The 18,661-nt window shown below is 39.2% G+C and overlaps 1 protein-coding gene across 2 annotated transcripts; it reads left to right on the top strand.

Moving 5' to 3' along the window:
- The first annotated feature begins 3,342 nt into the window (after positions 1-3,342).
- LOC145487051 (uncharacterized) lies at positions 3,343-18,299 on the top strand. Of its 2 annotated transcripts, none has more exons than XM_081465759.1 (5): positions 3,343-3,585; positions 6,394-6,456; positions 8,643-8,813; positions 9,494-9,781; positions 15,399-18,299. In XM_081465759.1, the coding sequence occupies exons 2-5, from the start codon at positions 6,411-6,413 to the stop codon at positions 15,566-15,568; spliced, it is 675 nt and encodes a 224-aa protein (XP_081321885.1). In that variant the 5' UTR covers positions 3,343-3,585; positions 6,394-6,410; the 3' UTR covers positions 15,569-18,299. The 2 variants fall into 2 exon arrangements, with proteins under 2 accessions (XP_081321885.1, XP_081321886.1); XM_081465760.1 differs by lacking the exon at positions 3,343-3,585 and adding an exon at positions 5,679-5,729.
- Positions 18,300-18,661: the final 362 nt, after the last annotated feature.

Here is an 18,661-nt window from a genome sequence, read left to right as displayed (position 1 = left end):
ACAAATCTGACTTGTTTCGCTTTGATTGGCGGAAATACTCATTCGCGCCTTCATTTCAGACATTTAAGAAAGTCCGGAGGAATATTTGTAGCACCTTTTCCTTTACACAGACTCGAAAGGCAATGGGAGACAAGGAGCGAAAAGCCTTCACTTTAATTTCCTTCCGCCTTGTTACTGTTTTTATCAGTGTTTTTTTGCTGCTGATCATGTTGCCGCAACCCTGAGTCGGAATTTACTCATGCAGCTCTTTTGCGCTATCAGTCCCGCTACAAAATGAAATACCCAGTTGCTTATCGTATTTCCTGTGACGCAACTGAACAAAACCGCGCGAATTTTTTTTGACATAGATTTCGATTAGTCTCACTTTTTTTCCTAGCGTGCAGCGCAAAGAATACACGAATGCTAATGAATAGAAGAAAGATCTCGTTTCTTTCCCTAATTTGCATAAATTGAGCTCTTCCAATCTCAAGAACAAAAACCGACTACTCTAGTCTATTTTTCACAACTTTGTCGTTGCCGTCCATCAAAACCTCATAATCTCTTTTAAAAACCACCCCTACCCCCTTCTTGATAAGGGCATGTCCGACTGAGCCTCGTAATCAATGTCGCCTTGTAATGTTGGTGTCAGCCAGAGCAACTCCTAAAATTGCAGGAAGAGTAACACGGAAAGTCAGAAGCCAATCACGGGGGGGAGGGGGGGTAGGGACGAGTAGAGGCGCCACTTTCTCTCGGAGAAACTGGACAGTTAAATACCAGTGTACTGTGGAACCCCCACCTCACTCTACTATTATGCTTGAATTTAGGAACACTGTTGTAGTCCATCTCCTCTCCCCATCAAAGAACGTTTAGGATATATAAAAAAACTGCAGTAACAAATCTGACTCATATGCATGGACTACGCTAGTCCATGTGTCATGTTTGTCACCGCAGTTTCCTTGAATATTCCTTTTCGAATTGAAATGGCCAAAGATTGAGAAGGTTTAGGATACTTATTGCTGAGTTCATTTTTAATTACTATTGTCAAAATTTAGCACTGCAGTCCCAACTGGTCTCAACACTGATGTGCTGCTCACGACCCCCTTCCCCCAGCCCCGTTCCCAGAGCTTTCCCCCTCCCAATCTCTAAGGGAAAAGACCTGGGAACGAGGTTACCCCCCCCCCCCCCACACACACACACACACACCCCGTCCCCTATGGGCTCACTGCCCACAGTGTACCATCGAACCTTTCATCAGTTTTGACAATCTCCAGCCAGCAGCATTAAATATCATCCAACCCATTCTCCTGACAGGCAACTACCCAAGCTTTGCACGCTATTATTTCGTGTGAAAAATACCTTATGACATGGGTTTTCGATTAGAAATTCTCCTTTACTTACTTACCTTTGAGTAATTTTTCTATTATATACAAGATACTATGATTGTTTAAAAGCAATAGTTTCCTTTTGCAGATGAAATTCAAACTGTCGAGCTAAACTGCAGCCTTATATCCTGATGCTCCTCGCAAAAAAAGGAGTGATTTATATGCGCAAATAATTTTAACTTGTTATACATGATGCGCTCTTTTATGTAATTTTCTTAGGGAATGCGCCCACGATAACTGCTATAATTGTTGTAAAAAAAAAAAACTGTTAATTCCAAGGACCAATATACTGAATTATGTCAATTATTGTTAGTTTTAAAACACAACAGTAAAGCGGCATAGCAAGTGTGAAGTTGTCTCTTCCTTTTAACTCTGTCTTGAACCTCTTCTGAGTTTATACTGAAGCTAATCACAAGGTTGGTCTGAGAATAATGGAGATCTGTTGTAAATTAGTCAGTTAAATCTGTTACTAAGCGGAGGATGATCTCATCAAATTGTGAATTTTCAAGAGTTTTTTTTGTGAGATCATGAGATTCAATTTGCCATGATCAATTGCTAGGTCTAAATAAATCACCCGGTCACTTCAAAAGCCACCTTTTTAATCGACGGATAAGTCATTTACAGGCGATTGCATTCTAATATTCCCACTGCAAGTGCATGATTTCTGATGTATTTGAGGTTCACTCGAGGTGGTGGTTAGTTTTCATCAGTGGAAGTTACAGGTAGGTTGGCTGGTTGTTTAACAGGTTGTCTAAGCTGCCAATAACAAATGGATACAAAAAGGCTTTAAATATTGGAGAAACATAGCAATGCTGATAAAATCAACAGCCATAAAAATATATTGTTGATTTTCAAAGCATCAGTAGGAGTTATTTTGTTGGCGGAGATTAATCAAGGCTTTCCACATGACCAAGCTTTACACTCCAAGAAATAATATCACTTGAAGTAAAAAGCAAAGGAAAAAAGTTTTTTTTCGACGGACGAAGAGGCTTCGATCCTATCCGAAACAAATCACTAATTTTTCCCTGAGTCCTCCTCCTCAGTTACGTCAATCTTCCATCTGTGAAACTTGACATAACAAGGTGAGTTTGTATTCACTGGTCTAAACACGGACGATTATAATAAGTGAGGATTATTAAAGTTTATAACACGAACCACCTCAAAATGTCTTTATTACCAATGTTAAGAGAAGCTTAACTCTTTTACAGGGTAGCCAGCACACTGCATTAGGCATCATATATAGAATAGGAGCACATATTAATACAGTTTGACCGCATGCTGTTGTTGTTGATGCTAATTGATAATGCAGGTTAAAATCACTTGTAGGTTTCAAGGAGTTATCACGTGTTTGTACTTAATTTTCCTTGTCCATATGGTGTCGAAACAGTTTACAGGAGTGCTACAGGAGAATCAACAAGGCCGGAACGTTTTTGCGCCATATAGAGGAATCCTTGTTTACAATATTTACCTCATTAGCATAAGCAATTCAGTTTCTGCTGGAGCAACAAATAAATCAGATCTGAATATTGAAAGGTCATACTACGATTAACTCCGCCAATGAATATGAGCCTGATGTATTGAATACCTTTTGTGCAACACGGGTTTAAAAACTCAAAATTTTACAAAGAAAGTATGAGCTCATTAGCACTTTTGTCACCCAGAAATTTTGAAGCTTTTGAAAGACAAATTTCACCATTTATTAAGTTTCACTAGCTCTTTAGCTGCCTGGAGTCAATTCATATCTAACCTGTTTCCTTCTGTACTCAAAACCGCATGCAAATGAGCAAAAATGTAAACAATGTCAATTATTGTTAGTTTTAAAACACAACAGTAAAGCGGCATAGCAAGTGTGAAGTTGTCTCTTCCTTTTAACTCTGTCTTGAACCTCTTCTGAGTTTATACTGAAGCTAATCACAAGGTTGGTCTGAGAATAATGGAGATCTGTTGTAAATTAGTCAGTTAAATCTGTTACTAAGCGGAGGATGATCTCATCAAATTGTGAATTTTCAAGAGTTTTTTTTGTGAGATCATGAGATTCAATTTGCCATGATCAATTGCTAGGTCTAAATAAATCACCCGGTCACTTCAAAAGCCACCTTTTTAATCGACGGATAAGTCATTTACAGGCGATTGCATTCTAATATTCCCACTGCAAGTGCATGATTTCTGATGTATTTGAGGTTCACTCGAGGTGGTGGTTAGTTTTCATCAGTGGAAGTTACAGGTAGGTTGGCTGGTTGTTTAACAGGTTGTCTAAGCTGCCAATAACAAATGGATACAAAAAGGCTTTAAATATTGGAGAAACATAGCAATGCTGATAAAATCAACAGCCATAAAAATATATTGTTGATTTTCAAAGCATCAGTAGGAGTTATTTTGTTGGCGGAGATTAATCAAGGCTTTCCACATGACCAAGCTTTACACTCCAAGAAATAATATCACTTGAAGTAAAAAGCAAAGGAAAAAAGTTTTTTTTCGACGGACGAAGAGGCTTCGATCCTATCCGAAACAAATCACTAATTTTTCCCTGAGTCCTCCTCCTCAGTTACGTCAATCTTCCATCTGTGAAACTTGACATAACAAGGTGAGTTTGTATTCACTGGTCTAAACACGGACGATTATAATAAGTGAGGATTATTAAAGTTTATAACACGAACCACCTCAAAATGTCTTTATTACCAATGTTAAGAGAAGCTTAACTCTTTTACAGGGTAGCCAGCACACTGCATTAGGCATCATATATAGAATAGGAGCACATATTAATACAGTTTGACCGCATGCTGTTGTTGTTGATGCTAATTGATAATGCAGGTTAAAATCACTTGTAGGTTTCAAGGAGTTATCACGTGTTTGTACTTAATTTTCCTTGTCCATATGGTGTCGAAACAGTTTACAGGAGTGCTACAGGAGAATCAACAAGGCCGGAACGTTTTTGCGCCATATAGAGGAATCCTTGTTTACAATATTTACCTCATTAGCATAAGCAATTCAGTTTCTGCTGGAGCAACAAATAAATCAGATCTGAATATTGAAAGGTCATACTACGATTAACTCCGCCAATGAATATGAGCCTGATGTATTGAATACCTTTTGTGCAACACGGGTTTAAAAACTCAAAATTTTACAAAGAAAGTATGAGCTCATTAGCACTTTTGTCACCCAGAAATTTTGAAGCTTTTGAAAGACAAATTTCACCATTTATTAAGTTTCACTAGCTCTTTAGCTGCCTGGAGTCAATTCATATCTAACCTGTTTCCTTCTGTACTCAAAACCGCATGCAAATGAGCAAAAATGTAAACAATGACGTCAGCATGAATCCCTTTGAGTAAGGCAAGCCCAGAAATGTTAAAATGTGAGTAAGAGGCCTGTAACCACAAGGCGAACTGTTGTCGGCTGCTAAAGGCGTTTAATTTTCCTCAGGTCAACGGAGAGATCTCACATTGTAACATTGATTTCACATGCACAACATCTGACAGCCGCTCATAACAGTAGCTTGAATAAGTATTTCCGTTATCTTTTGCCGGAGCTCCAAAATTAGTGGAAGGAAAACTCTGAGTTTGATTCAGTACATACAATGAGTATGTATGGAAAACTCTTTTCCATTTGAAAGGTTCTTCACAAATGAGCCATTCACTGGTGACAAACTTGTTCAAGTGGCCGAAAACTGAACATTCTATCATTCCAGCAATCGTGTTTAGTGGCGTCTCTTGTTATCTGTTGTTTTATATACTCCTGTCACGCGCCTGTTGAAACCTATTGGTAGTTCCCAATCCTCCGCCTATTCTACCGGTCACAGAATTCGAAAAAAATGCGACAGCCTCCAAAACAAGCGGCTTCAGCCATTCAAGCGTGGCTTTTCTTTATTTTGGATGTTCCAGTGCTTGGCTTGTCGTCCAGCGTCGCAAGTACCATGTGACCGGCTTATGCAAAGGACCTAACACAAACTACTACGAGCCAAATTGACTTGTTACGGTACAATCAAACTCTAACTTAGAGGCTCAGGGAACTGAAACAAGAGGAACTATATTGGTTTGGAAGGAAAATGAATCGGTGATTTCTTTAATTTGAATACATCGAGTATGCCTATTGTATTGATAAAAGGAAATAGCTGCTGTAAAATCTCTGCAATCTGGGGAAAAAATTCGCACAGATTACAAAGCATATAAAACCCCAAGTGAAAGTTTATAAAGTGGGATTCGCCGGTGCGTTCAGAACAGATTCTACTTAGTTTATCTTGCTTGAGGATCACTCAAGTGAAACCACGCGAGAAAAGAACTCATTAACAAAAACTGTACTTGCTCATAACATACGAATATAGCACCAGTGAACAACGTCTCTTAACAGAAGTGGGTAGAAAAAGCTAGAAAGGTAGGTAAACGACAAGAAATATGGCTTTTTACTGTGAGCACTGATTTTCAGGTTTCATTGACAAATTTCAATCACAGAATGAGAATGATAATGGCAGGTTTTACCTTAGTCTGACTGGTGAAAACGTACAGCGTTTTATTATTCCACTCGCTTATTATCAATATCTGAAGATTTCTTAACCCACTTAAATCGTGTCCTGAAATACATCAGAGTGCAACATTGAAACGCCCCAACTCGTGGGCTCAAGCTAAAATTATGTTACAACTTACTTACAATCTCAAAGGATTATCTTGAACTTCTTGGTTACTCGCTTGTAAAATACTCATGGTGGCTGTTAAATCTTCAGGTCACTAAAAATATACTTTCCTTTGAGAGATGCATTCCTAATTTAATGTAAAAAAATTGAGAAAAACACAGATCAAAAAATGACTGAAGTTTTTCTTTCGCACATTTCAGCCTGACCACCGATGGTCTTTCCTTCGGGCCGTCAAAGTGTCGCTTATTTCACGTGACAAGAATTTGCTTTGAGAGTATTGATCGCTCGGCTGACTTGCAGGGTGACATTGGACCTGCTGTGATACCTGCCCTGCCCTGCTCCGCTTGCACGCTCTGAAGGTCACGGCTATTCACCCGTCTGACCAGTGCTTGTTTTTGTGCGTCTCAGGTTTCACGGAGGCTGATATGAGCCGTCTGATGTTCGCCTGTTTGCTTCTTTGCCTCGCACTTGGTAAGTAGACTGATAATCGTTATAATCTGGGTATCATCTCCTTTCTTGAGAGGAGTTTGAATCCCTAGGATGCAATTCTAGATATGTTGTAATAACGGACCGGGTCACTGTAGCATGGCCCTCTCGTATTTATTTGCTCGTGGGTAAATCACAGATTTTAAACGTGTTTTCATGCGCTATACTAAAGTTAAATTTCCAAATGTTATTCTATTGAACATATCTTTAATTACCATGAAGAAGTATCCTAAATGAGAATATCGTATATCAAAGCCGATACCCTAAGAGGAGAGATATAGTTGTTAAAATAATCCCAACATGACGTAATTACAAACTTTTGGATTCCCACTCGTAAATTTACCCTCGCTTGGTGAACCATGAGACTGCTGACACAAAAAGCACTGTAACTGACTAGTTACCAATTTCTTACAAGATAAAACTTATTTCCTTAGTTGAAGAGAATTCAGCTGAAAACGTTACTCCGGGCCTACCTGTTACCTAAAGCTGTTTATTCTTTTTCTCTTAATCTCAGGCTCCATTTAAGCCCTTTGTTCTTCAATTATTTGAAACATCGCTTCTAAATCATTTGAATTTCGTAAAAAGAAAAATCGTAGAGTTGTTTTTAACAAATAAAACGCGTTTTATATTCCAAGTTTGACAAGCTCATTGTCAATATGTCTCTTAACAGACAAAACAAAACTCAATGGCACTGTTGTGATTTTTGGCACTTTGTAGAATTATTAAGTTCTAACACTCCACGGACACAATAACGACCATTTTCAAATATTTGGACCGTCTAAGGCTTTTTATAGATATAAGCTTATATATATCTGCAAGAATCAGGCTGGCAATTTTTCCATACCTTCTAAGCAGCTGACATTCAATTGTGATTTCAGTGTCATTTTATTTTTTTCTCTTGACAAACAACCGACTGACAAACTCTAAGTTTTATAAAAGGCAAATACTATTTGTGAGGGTGGCACTATACATTCAGAGCCTTTGGTTACTTTGCCGATAAATATAGGCCATAAGGATCAAGGACATTGGCTACAATAGTCAGGGTAATTTGGCTTTCTTCAGTCAATGTTGAAAATAGCAAAAATAGCAGTTATTAAACTGTGAAGTCAATGATGGCTGGTCTGTATAATTAACCATATAATCCGATTGTGTCTCATCATACCATTGCGCTACTTTATAAGAGAGCGATCCAAGTCTTCACTAAAACACTGACTTCAAAAGGCACGTCAAGACAAAAATATGTCTCTTGTTATAACAAGTCTGTTTTGTTTGTTTGTTTGTTTGTTGTTTTTAGTCTTCCAACCATTTTCTTCTTATTATTTATAACTGTTATCTGTTTATCAGTAACTGCCCCAGCGCGTCTGATCTCTCCGACGGAGATTACCCTGCCCTTGAACAGCTCCATCGTGTTCCATAAAACGTAATAATGATGAAAATGATGATGCGGCAGCTGTAAGCGCTGTAAAAACCGTCCAATGTAAGGTGGATGAACATAAATTTCTCTTTTGCACGGGACAGCAGTCACCTATAGCACACCTACTCCAGTCGATAGGTAGAAAAATTGATTCTTACAAGTTTCAGTTTCTAACATCTTCCGTTTTTCAGGTATGGGTACGATTCTTCGAAATTGCCAAAACAAGTGATTGAAAAAAGAACCTTGTCCTACTATCTTGGCGCCTGCGTAATACAGTCGTTTTGACTCGCCCCCTGTTTTAACTGATATGAATAAACGCTGAAATTGACCGCTAAAAACCGAAAAATGATTGTATTGCAGGCTTTAATACTGTCTGAAATTTAGGAGAGAAGCACCCCAGTAAAAACGCCTGACATTCCCAAGTGCAAATCTGTGACAATTTGTTGAAACACTAGCTCTCGCTTCTCGCTCTTTTTCTTTTCACGATGCTAGAGGAGTGAGAAAGGGGAAGGGGAAGGTAGGGTATCCACTCGCCCACAGGACAGGCATTTTAATCAAAATGTAGACCAATGCTGTTTGTTACTAGTTCTCCTCGTTTCTCTGTGACTGATACAAACACAGCAAAGAAAAGCAGGTTACTAGTGTTCCAACGACTTGTGACGCTGATTGTGGACCATGTAAACTTTGTAAGAATACAACAGTCGTAATTGACAGATTAAAAGACCCGACGTAACATTTCATTGTTTCGTTTCACAAGTCGTTGACGCACAACAAGCAGAACGGACGACCGGAAGTGACGTCACAGATGAGGAGCCTCACCCCTATACCATTTCATTCTTCCTGTTTCCACGTCAACAGACTGTTGAGTTAGACGACAAGGGGAAGTCTAAAAATGCAACTGAACATGATAAGTCAAATAGCACTCAAGGTAATTATCAAAGGGCACGAGAATGATTTTAACTTTTCTTCGGAATATAAGTTGCACGATATTTGTTAAACAGAAAATTGGTGAGACAGAGATTTGTGGGAAATAATTTGGACTGACACTTTCGATGGTCAAAAACAAAAGACTTACTATTAAGAAGTAAAACAAACACAATTACAGAGCTGACATAATTCTTGCACCATTTCATAGTGGACCACGCTTTCTTGACCTCGCGAATAGTTATCAATCAGGCAGCTTACTTTACTGAGTTATAAACCTTTTCTGTAAGTTATCGCTAGCTTCAGAGGTATAGACAACAAACAAACAAACAAAATGTAATCTAGGTATACTATCTACGCGATTTACTATTTGCGCTAGTTTTGGGAATGGTATGGCTCACTTGACCTATACGTAATCGCTGCCGATTTGACAGAAGAATAACTTTTTTCGCAATGGCAAAATTCCTTTCACCACTGAGAGTTTTCGTATATTCAACAGGTATAGGAGGTAGTACGTTAAGTCTTGTTTTTTAGAAAACGACAGGGTGTATTCATCATGCATGTGCGCTGATTTTGTTATTGATTTAAAGTAAGAGATAAAGACCAGTATTGCAGAAATGCGACAAGCTTCGGACTGCAATACAACAAAATGCATGTTGAAATGAGTTTTCATGTTCTCCTCAGCGGAGGGGAAACATCCCTCGGAAAGTCCGCAGGATGATGACCCAGACCTCTCGTATCAACACGGTAGCGTCAAGCACCCCGCCCATGAAATGTATCCCATGTGCCACCACTGTCCGAAGAACTCCTCGTACGAAGAATGTGCTCACAAACGCACGCTAAAGAGATGCGACAATGGTTTATCTAATATCTGCTTCACGAAGAGTACCAAAAGAGATAAGATAGTTCACTATCATATGGGCTGCGCAAATCACAAAGAGTGTAAAAAGGCCAGAGCAAAACCTTGTAAAGGTATGTCTTAGATGTAATATATCAAACACGAAAGGCCGTGTTTGACCACATTTCCAAACACCGAGAAGAGAGTTGAAAATACGACGCGCAGCGGAGTATTTTTGACGAACGTCGAGGTGTTTGGAAATGTGGTCAAATACTGTCTTGAGTTTTTGATATATCTTCTCAATCGAGACTAAAACTAGGGAAAAAACGAAGAAATAAAATCGTAAGAATCTATGCTAATTAAGATCAGATATCTAAACAACTTCACGGACATGATTTCCTTTGTTTAAACTTGATGAATTATTAATGAGTTTGAGAATGTTAGATAAATTACTATGAAATATACCACTTATGAGCCCAGCTTACGCTGACTTGTGACTGAACCAGACAAAGTTGTCATGTATTGTAGCCTGTACATTGGACATTCCTGTGATGAGCGACAAACTTGAATTCACTTTCACAGCTTATAAATGGGATTTTCTGTTAAACTAAGTGAAATAAATCGAATGTCTTTGTTTAAGCATCCATTTTAGCAATGTTGTGCTAATTGAGGACACTGTAAGCAAACAAACAAATGTTGAAAATAGACCAAAAATATTTTTAAAAGAATGTCAGTTGGTGGGAGGTAAACCAGTTGGCTATTTACAAAGCGAGGCCGAGGGGTTAAATTCAATACTATCAACGATTTGAACCAGAGACCTCCAAATTTCACATCCACCCCCCTAAACCATTCGGCCACGCCGCCTCCAAAACGTTAAATTTTTGGCATTTCGTTTATCTCAGACTAATCTGCAGACAGAGAAGGACTGAGACAAGAAGATTGGAAGTTCATTTTCTTCCTATCCAGCCTAGTTTAGCCTTCTGGTTTGGCTGGAGGTCCCGCCTGCTCCGTACGTCTTGTTGACTGTCTCTCATACTAAAGAACGAACTCAGTTGAACGTGTAACAATTAATAATAGTCTATCACGATTCGTACGCGCGCTCGCGCGCGTTGCTAAGGAAGTGAAAATTCACTTTCTGGTTACTTACGTCAGCCTGAGCATAACTAGCAAATTCGCTTACATTTTAGATGTTCTCTCGTTGTGTTCCACAAATGCAAAGGAAAAAAAGTACAAGCAAAGACAAAATAAGAGATAAACAGAAAAACAAGAACAAAAGAAAGAGAAATACTACCTCCGTGTCGCTTTGTTTGATCTTACCGAAGTGCGCTGGTAGTGAAAATTGCGCACTTGCTGATAGGGTAACTTTCAATATACATCGGGCGCACTACTGGTTTCTCTAAAGGAAACGCAGTTTTTCATTAAATCCAGCCTTTTTCGACGAGTTTCGATTAAAGCCGACGTTGGAAACATAGCTAGGCATTCCTTTTTCGAAATCATGCTTTTTTCAGAAATTACGAATTTTTCAATATTTTGAAATTCTCTCAAAATCTGACCTTTTAGAAATGAAACAAAATCTATGCCTAGCGTAATGATGATTAAATTTAAAATATTAAGTCAATGAAAAATTCCCGATAAAGCAATTTGCCTGGGAGCCTTTGCATTTTTTCAGGATTAGTCACATGACCAAGGGTGTGGCCTGATCATGAAAAAGTTAAAACATATGAAATAACTCTGAACTAACTAAAAATGATGGGGTTATATGAGAATAAATTCCCCTTAGCAATGGCTCGAAAAGATCAGTTAATCGGCCCTCAAGGTGGCTCAAAACAGTTTCCAGCACTTAGATTTTGATGGGTCGTTATAACCACTCTTTAATAATAATAATTAATAATTAATAATAATTTATTTCTAACGCATTACATTAAAAAATCTCAATGCTCTTACAGAATAAAAATGAGAAAAACGATAACGAAACCAATATAAGGAAAACATATTAAATTACAATGGATGATAAAATACTAAAATTCATCATAAGATACTAAAATTCATTATAGAAATACTAAAGATCATTATTAAACAAAAACGTTTTAAGCTTAGTTTTAAACGTATCCACTGATGGGGCACTTCTCACATCAAGTGGGAGGCTATTCCACAGTGTTGGCGCACAAGATGAAAAAGCGCGTCCCCCGTAGGTCTTTGTCCTAAACACCGGTATGTGCAGTCGCAGGTGATCATTATTTGAACGAAGACACCTTATCGGTTGACGAAGATTAATAAGTTCCGCCAAGTAACAGGGTGCTAAACCGTTTAAAATTTTGTGAGTAAAAAGTAAAATCTTAAAAATGAAACGCTTGCGCACGGGCAGCCAGTGAAGTTTGCGGAGGATTGGCGTGATGTGATCCGCTCTCCTTGTTTTTGTAACCAGCCGGGCGGCCGAGTTCTGAACACGTTGAATTTTCGAGATTTCCTTGTCAGGGAGACCATACAAGAGACTGTTACAGTAGTCCAGTTTAGAGGACACAAAAGCGTGAACGAATTTTTCTGTACTTGGTTGGTCAAGATACTGACGAATATTTCCAATACGCTTTAGAGCAAATGAAGCAGATTTGAAAAGATTGCTTACATGCGTGGACATCGTTAAGCACTGGTCGAGAGTGACCCCAAGATCCCGTGCATTCACGCTTGTCTTGATCTCAGAACCAGCAATATTCACCGCGGCTATAGGTTGACGCTGAAGATAACGAGATGAAAAAATGCAAAATTTCAGTTTTTGATGAGTTGCATAATAATTTATTATCTGCCATCCAAGATAAGATATCCTGTGCACAAAGCTCTAGCTTACTCAAACAAGATGATTGTTCAGATCGTTGCATAACCAAGTACATTTGCGTGTCGTCCGCAAATATCATGGACTGGAGGCCATGGGCGATGATCTTATCTTCAATGGGCGTGACGTAGAGGGAGAACAGCAGCGGGCCCAGCACCGAACCCTGAGGAACACCGCAGATTAACTTAGCGGAAAAAGAGTGTACATCTTTGATAACAACCGCCTGCGAGCGATTTGTCAGATACGATTTGATCCAAGCCAGGGCAGTACCTCTCAGACCAAACCGGGTGTATAACCTATCCATAAGGACACTGTGGTCTATGGTGTCGAAGGCAGACGATAAGTCAAGTCACTCTTTATTACTTGATGCTACAATCATGGTTTCAAAAAACTGCCCAGTCATTGGTTAACACGTTGTTATCATTTTCATGACGCAATAGGCTACCATAGCAACAATATGACCTCCTAAAAACGCCCTTAATTACAGCTTAAGGGGCCTATAATTCAAAAACGGCAAGGTGAAATTGTTTTATATTATCAACTTTTGATAAGCATGATAAGTTGCAACTTTTAACAAAGTTTAAAAAAAATTCTAGGTAGGGTTCAGAGCCACCTTAAATTTTCGAAAATTTCCTGTTACTGTTGTTATGGTAACCTATTGCGTCACGAAAATGAGAACAACCTGTTCACCAATGATTGGGCAAATTTTTGAAACCATGATGGTAGCACCAAGTGATAAAGAGTGGTTACAACGACCCATCAACATCTAAGTGTTAGAAACTGTGTTGAGCCACCTGAAAAACGGACTTGATTATTTGTTTGTTTGCTTAATTTTATAAGGAGAGAAACTATTTGTGTTCGAGAGAATTAACGCAGTTCTAATCTGGTAATGCGGAGATATTCGAGTTTTGTGTATGTATCTTTCTGTGGACACCAATTTGGCCGCCCCCCAAAAAAATTCTTCAGGGGCGAATAACGCCATCTCCATGTTCGTCCATGAGCTTTCTTTCGAGTGTTGTGCAGTATTGCGGACTTTCGAGTGTCGAAGCAGCTTATTGTGGACTGTAGCGGATAAGTTGTTTATTTAAAGTTCGAAGTCAGTGTTAATGGTATTTAAAAACCTTGCAGACATGTCTTAACGAAATGTGTACGACTTTTCGTACGAACAGAAAGCTGTAGTTTGACTGCGTGTTGTGTACCCTCTTCTCTTTTTTATTCGACCAAAACCAACGCTGCTTTCTGCTGAATAAATCAAAGGGGGAAATGTGTAGTTTCACTTCGCTGGCCTAGATTTCTGTGTGGAAATTATGTAACATAAACCCAACGAAAGTGTTTACATGGGAAAAGAGTTCAACTCCCACTGGATTGCTTTGGTACACTCACATGTCCTCCCTTTCATTGTTTCGGAAGTGAAAATGCCCTGCAGCTGTTCCCCCAAAGCCGAGCGATTCAAAGTCGTGTTCGTAAACAGAATAATTGTCCTAGCTTTGGTAATAAAAGTACGTCGTCTCGCATACCGACGGAACAGGCATCGTTTGTGTCGATTTACACGGCCACTATAAAATACCGACTGCGGGACTGCGGACTGCTGACTGCAGACTGAGGACTGCGAACTACGGACTGCGGACTGCAGACCGCAGACTGCAGACTGTAGACTGTGGACTGCGGACTGCGAACTGCGGACTGCGGACTGCGGACTGCGGACTGCGGACTGCGGACTGCGGACTGCGGACTGCGGACTGCGGACTGCGGACTGCGGACTGCGGACTGCGGACTGCGGACTGCGGACTGCGGACTGCGGACTGCGGACTGCGGACTGCGGACTGCGGACTGCGGACTGCGGACTGCGGACTGCGGACTGCGGACTGCGGACTGCGGACTGCGGACTGCGGACTGCGGACTGCGGACTGCGGACTGCGGACTGCGGACTGCGGACTGCGGACTGCGGACTGCGGACTGCGGACTGCGGACTGGGTAAAAAAGATGGACTTAGGTATAAAACGGGGACTAAGCTAAATATTGTTGTTAACTTACAAAGCTCTGAATGGACTGGCCCCTGATTACATTAAAGACCTACTGCGATTTAACATTTCTGGTCGCATTTCTGGTCGATTTTCAAACACCAGGTTGCTTGATGAGCCTAGAGCAAATCTTAAAACGTATGGTGAAAGGGCTTTTTCCGTGGCGGCACCAAGGCTCTGGAACAAATTACCCTTCCAGATCAGACTTTCATCATCAGAGGCAGTTTTTAAGGCTAACCTTAAGACTTATCTTTTTAAGCGTGCGTTTGATTTGTAGTTTTTACTTTTTATTTGTAGCCTAATTGTATTATATAGCGTATTTAATTCTTAGGATTTTAACTTTTAGGATTTAGGATTTTAGGTTTTTAAAGGATTAGGATTTTAATTTTAGGATTTTAAACTAGGATTTTAATTTTAAAGTATTGTAAAGCGCCATGGACAATTAGTGGAAAATAGCGCTATATAAATGTTTATTTATTTATTTATTTATTTATTTAAGCATTACGGACTGGGTATAAAACACGGACTCAGGTATAAAAGGCGGATTGCGGACTAAATGCGGTCTTTCAACTGCAGTCCGTGTTTTCTACTGACCGGTCGTAACTAATATTACGTAATACATGTATAAACGAGAACAAACCCTCCCGTATGGACGTGCTTTGCGATCAATTCATTTGTTTTCGCTCCTGCTGGAGGGAGGCCAAATTCAGGCCTACCTAACAGCTCAGGCACAAAATGCTATTTCTAGAATTTTTGCTTTTACAACATACCAACCCCACCAATACTCGAACGCACTCGTTAATCTACGATTACTACTAGTTATAGAACTTTTGAATACCTTTCTAGTGTGTTTTCTATTCTATTCAAATCCTAAGCTTCCTTGTTTTCATTTCCCCCCCGCAGCTCACGAGAAGCGCTGTTTCACTTGCTGTCAGTGGAGTGGATGTAATTCAATGTCTCACCATGAAGACACAACTGCTTTTTCACTCTGGGATGCTGGTCACGCGATCAGCATTGGATGGGGTAGCCTGGGTGTCAGTTTGGTGACGTTCATTATGATGTATTTCATTTGAAGGGAACAACCTTCAACACTAACATGTACATAGCGTTTGGTCGACTCAGTCTGGCAACACAAATGGACTTTGGTTGTATTTTTCAGACTCAAGAGACTTTATTTGACCATGCTATTCTTACGAAAGCAGATCTTTGCCTGAATACCTTTCAATACTGTTCCAAGCTCAGAAACTGTAAAATATATAAACCAAAACACGGTATTGTCCATTGTTATAAATGGCACATTGTTTACACAGTTCGTCTTTGCTGAGCTCTTGTAATATATATCTTTTTCATGGTAGTTAGTATGGGATCATAGTGATGTGCCGCGAATCAGTAGCAGTGGTTTTCCAATGAAGTTTGAAAGAGCTGTGTAATCAACTGTTTAACCAATGAGAGTGATGATGTATCTGAGTCTCTTCACTAAAATCTCTTCACTAAAAGTGATTTAATTATTGTATACCCCAATAAACCACTGACTTTCACGATGTCGTCATTTGGCTGCACAACTGCCAGAATGTATTTCCTTCAAACCCCAGAGGAATTTAAAAAGCAAAGTGAAGGATTCCGGATAGTTGTATCGGTCTGCTCAGTTCACATAACTGAGGACGCCTAACTGTGGCTGGAAAAGCAACGAGAAATAAAACTGAGAAACGTACGTTTTTGTCAAAATTTGCTATAATGGCTGTTTGCCAGTCAGTACCCTTGGTTCTGTTAAATTATTGGCGAAGGTTTGAAGAGCGGTTTCTTCATTAAAGCGACTGAACAACGTAACATTTGACCATCAATCAGTTTTGTGAAGACCGTTATTGATCGCGATAATAATAATAATAATAATAATAATGATAAAAGAGTATAGCAATCACTCTCAAATTCACTCACACATTACTAACGTCCTATCGTAGACATATTACCCTTCCTCTAACTTTAAGGCCACTTTTTGCCTCAAATTTGAAAGGGATGTCACTTGAACCCATAAAAAGTGATGTAATTGTTTCCTTCACCCCAGAACACTGCAAATTTTTACCGGAATACACCTGAATCCACTTTGAGTGTCCCGCACTTCCGCGCGTATGAAAACCCACCCTATTGACAGAAAGCCTCAGTTAAACACACTATTCTCTTCTTCGCATGAGCGCAAAATTTACAGAAAGCTTTCCGCAGCCGGCGACTAAAGATAAAGAAAATAAAAGGATTAAGGGCACCGCTAATGTTAGGAAGAATGTGAATAAATGTTATGTTTACGAATGGTGTTATTCAAGTGAAACAAGTGGAACACCAAAATAAATCCATCAGAATAACAAAGAATGGAAGCCGACAGCACATCAAAGCGCTGATAACAATGGCCAATGTTTTAGCAGCTCTGATTTCCCGAGTCAAGGTAAAGCGTTTGCTGGCAATGTCTCCTTGAGCAAGAGATGGAGACTCTGGTAACGTCCTGCGGTTTGAAGATTTCCAATGTTTCCAGGAGATGGCAAAAACATAAGAATATGATGCTCCAATGATGAATAAAGGAAAGAAGTGTATAAATGATATAAATGATATAGAATTATAATTGTATTTCATTTTATTTTATTTTATTTTATCTATTTACTATTTCTTTCTAATATTTATTTCTCTCGAAGATATTAGCTGACAAGCTACTCTGTAAATTCGAGGTTAAATAAAGTATGTATGTATGTATGTATGTATGTATGTATGTATGTATGTATGTATGTATGTATGTATGTATGTATGTATGTCGCAAATGTGTAATAGGTTGGATCGGGGGTTTTGCGGCATCCTAAAGGATTGTCGATAGCAAAAGCTGGAATGGTTGAACTTGTCCAGTTATTAAGTCCAAGTGAAGCTATAACGGCGCCATGAAACCAGATGTACATAAGCATCAACTGGCCTCCTCGCTGGGCCGCAATTCGATGATATTTCAATGGATATCTTGTTGCTACAAACCGGTCAACTGATACCAGTGCCATGTTTCCAAAACAAGTGCAGCGGCATGCTAAGTCTGTCCAGATCCACAATGCGCTAGTGCTTTCATTCAAACACCAGTTTGTATTGTGTAAACTTTGACGGATTCGCATCGGAAGCGGGAAGAACGCAACCATTAAATCCGATAAAGCCAGCGACACGACGAGATAGTTTGAGAAACGATGAAGACGTTGATTGTGGTAAATTGAACAGCATATGGCAGTATTTCCAAGCACGGTAGCTACGGTTATGAATAATAAGAAAAACGTCTGTGCCATATACTCTGGCTTGGTGTTCTCGTAACAGATATTTGGTTCATCAATCTGACCATAGTTAATAGAGTTGGCAGAATTATCATTCGTGATCATTCACCATCAAATTAAAGAAAATCCTCAAACAAACTTGAAGATAAAATATTTCCTTGACTGAACCTGCTGTCAGTCTTCTTGGTCGATGTTTGAATTTTTCCCCATGCATGAGATGTAATTTACGACATGAAGCCCGCGCTAAAGGCTATGAGTCCTGTATACCTGGAATATCTCTCAGAAGCGTTTGGCTGCTTGCAATGATCCTGTTTAGTATAACAACTACCAATCTAATGACTTAGATGGCAGCGAAACCGACAGATGCTTCAGCAGATAAGCTCATTCCCTTCTTAGCATTGGAGTATTTTATAGCTAAATTGTCACCTTAAGGGTCTGAATCTTCGAACAGCAAACATTTAAGGCAAACAACTCATTCCAACTATATTAAAATTCACACTCTGTGTGAATATTATTTTTATTGCGGTCTTTGTTCCCGAAAAGTGAAATTTAATTACATTTGTAAGGTGCCTTTTCTTTCTTGAAAAAAGGTATCGGGCGGTTAACGTTAGAAAAAGACAAATATTTTGCGTGATCTCAAAATTGCTGAGAACAGCCCAGATAATCTACAATCACAGAGTACAATATAACAAGGCTTCTTTATTTTCAGCAATCAAATTTGTCAAAGAGGTGTCAGATAAAATTAAAACGCAAGTTTATTAGTTTTGGTAGTTCGTATATTTGGAATGGTAAACTGATGTTGTTCTGAGTTATAAATTTCGTCTGTTATTCTGTGCCGATTAATATGCCACAGAATCGTTTCTTCAATATGAATTCTTTTTA

The sequence above is a fragment of the Orbicella franksi genome, chromosome 5, assembly GCF_964199315.1.
Source record: "Orbicella franksi chromosome 5, jaOrbFran1.1, whole genome shotgun sequence".
In the NCBI taxonomy this organism is placed as follows: domain Eukaryota; kingdom Metazoa; phylum Cnidaria; class Anthozoa; order Scleractinia; family Merulinidae; genus Orbicella; species Orbicella franksi.
The sequence above is the reverse complement of the archived record's forward strand: the minus strand, read 5'-3'. Positions and strand labels throughout refer to the sequence as shown.